This window comes from Vigna unguiculata, chromosome 10, assembly GCF_004118075.2.
Source record: "Vigna unguiculata cultivar IT97K-499-35 chromosome 10, ASM411807v1, whole genome shotgun sequence".
Lineage (NCBI taxonomy): Eukaryota > Viridiplantae > Streptophyta > Magnoliopsida > Fabales > Fabaceae > Vigna > Vigna unguiculata.
In genome coordinates this window covers 20225601-20228596 of record NC_040288.1, presented here as the reverse complement: position 1 = coordinate 20228596, position 2996 = coordinate 20225601, and the positions used below count along the sequence as shown (strand labels likewise).

At 42.5% G+C, this 2996-nt stretch overlaps 1 protein-coding gene across 1 annotated transcript; it reads right to left on the bottom strand.

Annotated features, from left to right (window-relative positions):
* Positions 1-214: 214 nt before the first annotated feature.
* On the bottom strand, positions 215-1249 carry LOC114165365. Its single transcript, XM_028050010.1, has 2 exons — positions 1071-1249; positions 215-1010 (listed from the first exon to the last, which is right to left on the bottom strand). The coding sequence occupies exons 1-2, from the start codon at positions 1247-1249 to the stop codon at positions 215-217; spliced, it is 975 nt and encodes a 324-aa protein (XP_027905811.1).
* Positions 1250-2996: the final 1747 nt, after the last annotated feature.

The following is a 2996-nucleotide window of genomic DNA, read 5'->3' as shown; positions in this document are numbered from 1 at the left end:
ATAGAGCCATAGACACTAGACCTGCACCATGAATGAGATCAATGGTGAAGTCAATATCTCGGCTCGGCGGCAATCTTGGCACTTCATCTGGAAATACATCCGCATACTCGCTAGCTACAGGTATGGATTGGATCATTTCTACAGTACTTTTCTTCTCTGGCTTGGCCATCACCATGAAACACATGGCCCCTTCTTGTAGTGCTTTCACAGCTTCTCAAGTTGAGATCAACTCCAACACTTCATGTTCTGGGAATACCAGACTGCGTCGTCCACAATCAATTATGATGTGATTGTTAGACAACCAGTCCATCCCCAATATCACATCCAGTCCCTCCAAGGGCAAGCACACCAAGTTCACCTTGAATCTGCGAGCTGCCACCACCATTGAACACCCAACACAGACTGAACTGGTAGCTACTTGACCCGAGGAAGGAGTTGAAATAAGCAACTCACACCCCAAGTCACGTTTCTCTAGACTCAATCTCCCCACACAGGCATTAGAGATAAAAGAATGCGTTGTGCCAGAATCAAATAATACCATTACATCATGCCCCATAAGTAAACAAGATTGTAATATTAGATTACCTGACTGAGTAGCCTCAGTAGATATCATGGCAAAGACCTTCCCAGCTGCTCTAGCTCTTTCTGCTCCAGAGGTTGGTAGTTTCTTCGTAGCACTGGCCTTCTTCTCTGGATATTGATTAGCGAAATGCCCAGGCTGATCGCAAATGAAGCATTTGCGACTGCTTCCTTGTCCACTGGGTGAACTCTTCAGCTGAGGACAATTCCTCTTCAAATGCACCCCCCCACACTGGAAGCATTTAAAATCTCCTAAGGTGGTAGGAAGACGGCTATAAGGCTTTTTCATTTGCCTAGCCTCTACGACATTCCTCTGATGTCGGAAACCTGGACCAGGGCCCTTCTCTAGGTGTTCAGCACTCTTGGCCTTTTCCACCAAGACCAGAAATCTCCACTCCCTCAAAGGGGTTACTACCCTCTTCAGCTCGTGTCTGAGTCATCGCTCAAACTTTAAACACCTCCATTCTTCAGAAATACCTTGCGAGTAATACCTCGCCAGGTGTTCAAGTCTGTTCACATATTCCTGCACCGTCATATCACCTTGCTGCAGTGCAAGGAACTCATCTTCTTTGTCTTGTTTAGCTGTGTCAGGGAAGTATTTCTCCAAGAACCGCATTCTGAAGTTAGTCCAATCCACCTGTTCATCTCGGGTCTGCATTTGTTGTTGCATTCCCACCCACTAGTACTCAGCATCATCATTCAGAAGGTAGGTGGCAAAAAGGAGTTTCTGCTCATCTACGCAGTTCACCACTACTCCTTCTCCTCCTGTTAGCAGTCATAGCCTGAATACGCCACATGCAACTGTTAAGAATCAATTCACCAATTAAACAAAGCCACTCATATCTTGCCAAGATACAACTAAATCACACACACAAACAAACGGTAAGCTCACTCCACAAAAGCCCCAAAATATTTTTTAAAATATTTTCAAAACTTTTGCTCTAATACCAACTGAACATCCTTGTAGGATATTACTTAAAAAAACAATAAATAAATAATAAAAGTAGGCAGAAAATAAATTCTAAAACCTAAAATCACGGGAAATTTAAAACTTTAAAACATTTATAATCCAAATATTCTAAAACCATAAAACCGAAATCAATTTACATATATATTAAACAAAAACAAAAAACAGTTAAAAAGCCCCCTTGTCCACTGAGCCCACTTTCGCCACTAAGCGTCTCTTGGCTCACCTATAACATCATCTGCTCCCGAATAATAAATTACCCGATCATCGCCACATACAAACAAATAGGGTGAGCTATGCAATTAAACATAAATAAACATGAAATAACCCCCCAACCCATTCATAATTATTTATTAATTTTCCAAAACACCCACTTTCCCACACTCATAACAGATATGATATCATGCATGTAGTCTAAATCTGGGATTTCATATGCTTCCATGACCCTCCTCGCTCGTGGTCCAACCTACAAGCTTATCCCGCTTGTAGTCCTGTTTCACGGACTCTCACGCCCGTTCATCCGAACTCCTCGCTCGGACCCGGACACGCATACCCGCCTTTCCTACTATGAACTCCCTCGCTCATTCATCCCAACAAGGGTACCTCCGGTGAACTAAACTGTTCACATTCTGCATGCGGTCCACCCATCACGAACTCATCGCTCGCGACTCAACCAAGCACATCCCAAATCCTAAGGACTTAGTCCTTCAAGTCCGAACACCACAAACACATGCATATAACTTACTTGATGAAGGCATGACCACCTCCTTAGAAGCTCCATCAAGAAGGATCACTAGAAGCATGTCTAGAGGGGAGTCTTCTATTCCATCACCTTTATCTTTGTTTTGCATTACTTTAGTTTGAATTCCCTAAGTTGGTTTCTAGTTGATTTATTTTGGTTGACTTGTTGACTTTGATCCAAAGTTGACCTTTAACCAAGATTAGATTAACTTAAACTGATGTTCCGTTTATGTCGATTCCTCGTCCAGGCGAGGGGTTGTGTGTATTGGGCGAATATGGGTCTCGCTCAGGCGAGACGGGCTCACCTAAGCGAGATAATGTGGTGCAGCCACTACTGCATGCTCGCACAAGCGAGTTGGGCTAGCTCAAGCGAGTTTGATGGTTTAGCCTGGGCGAAGACCTTTGGCTTAACTAAGATTGATGCATTCACTATGTTTGTGTGAGATGTCTGGGTTTGTTTATTTGTTGTTCCTAATTATAGTAATGATGAAGGATTATCTTGTTTCCTTTTAGAGTTATGAATATGGTGAAGTTGTTTAAGAAAGCTTTTTGAAAATTCCCACTGGACATTAAGATAGCATGCTATCTAGATGTGAAGGTTCATTTCTCAAGCTCATGAAAGGAAGAAGAGAGTTGGATTCAAGCTTAAACACACACGGCAATAACAACACTAAAGAGCAAAATGAAAGAAGAAACAATAAAAATGGAA

What these genes read in the sequence shown, in the direction of transcription:
- LOC114165365 (XM_028050010.1), bottom strand. Translation starts at nt 1,249, where the DNA reads ATGCAACAACAAATGCAGACCCGAGATGAACAGGTGGATTGGACTAAC. An exon ending in AGACTTGAACACCTGGCGAG is followed by an intron (nt 1,011 to 1,070) that starts GTATTACTCGCA and finishes GCGATGACTCAG; the next exon opens with ACACGAGCTGAAGAGGGTAG.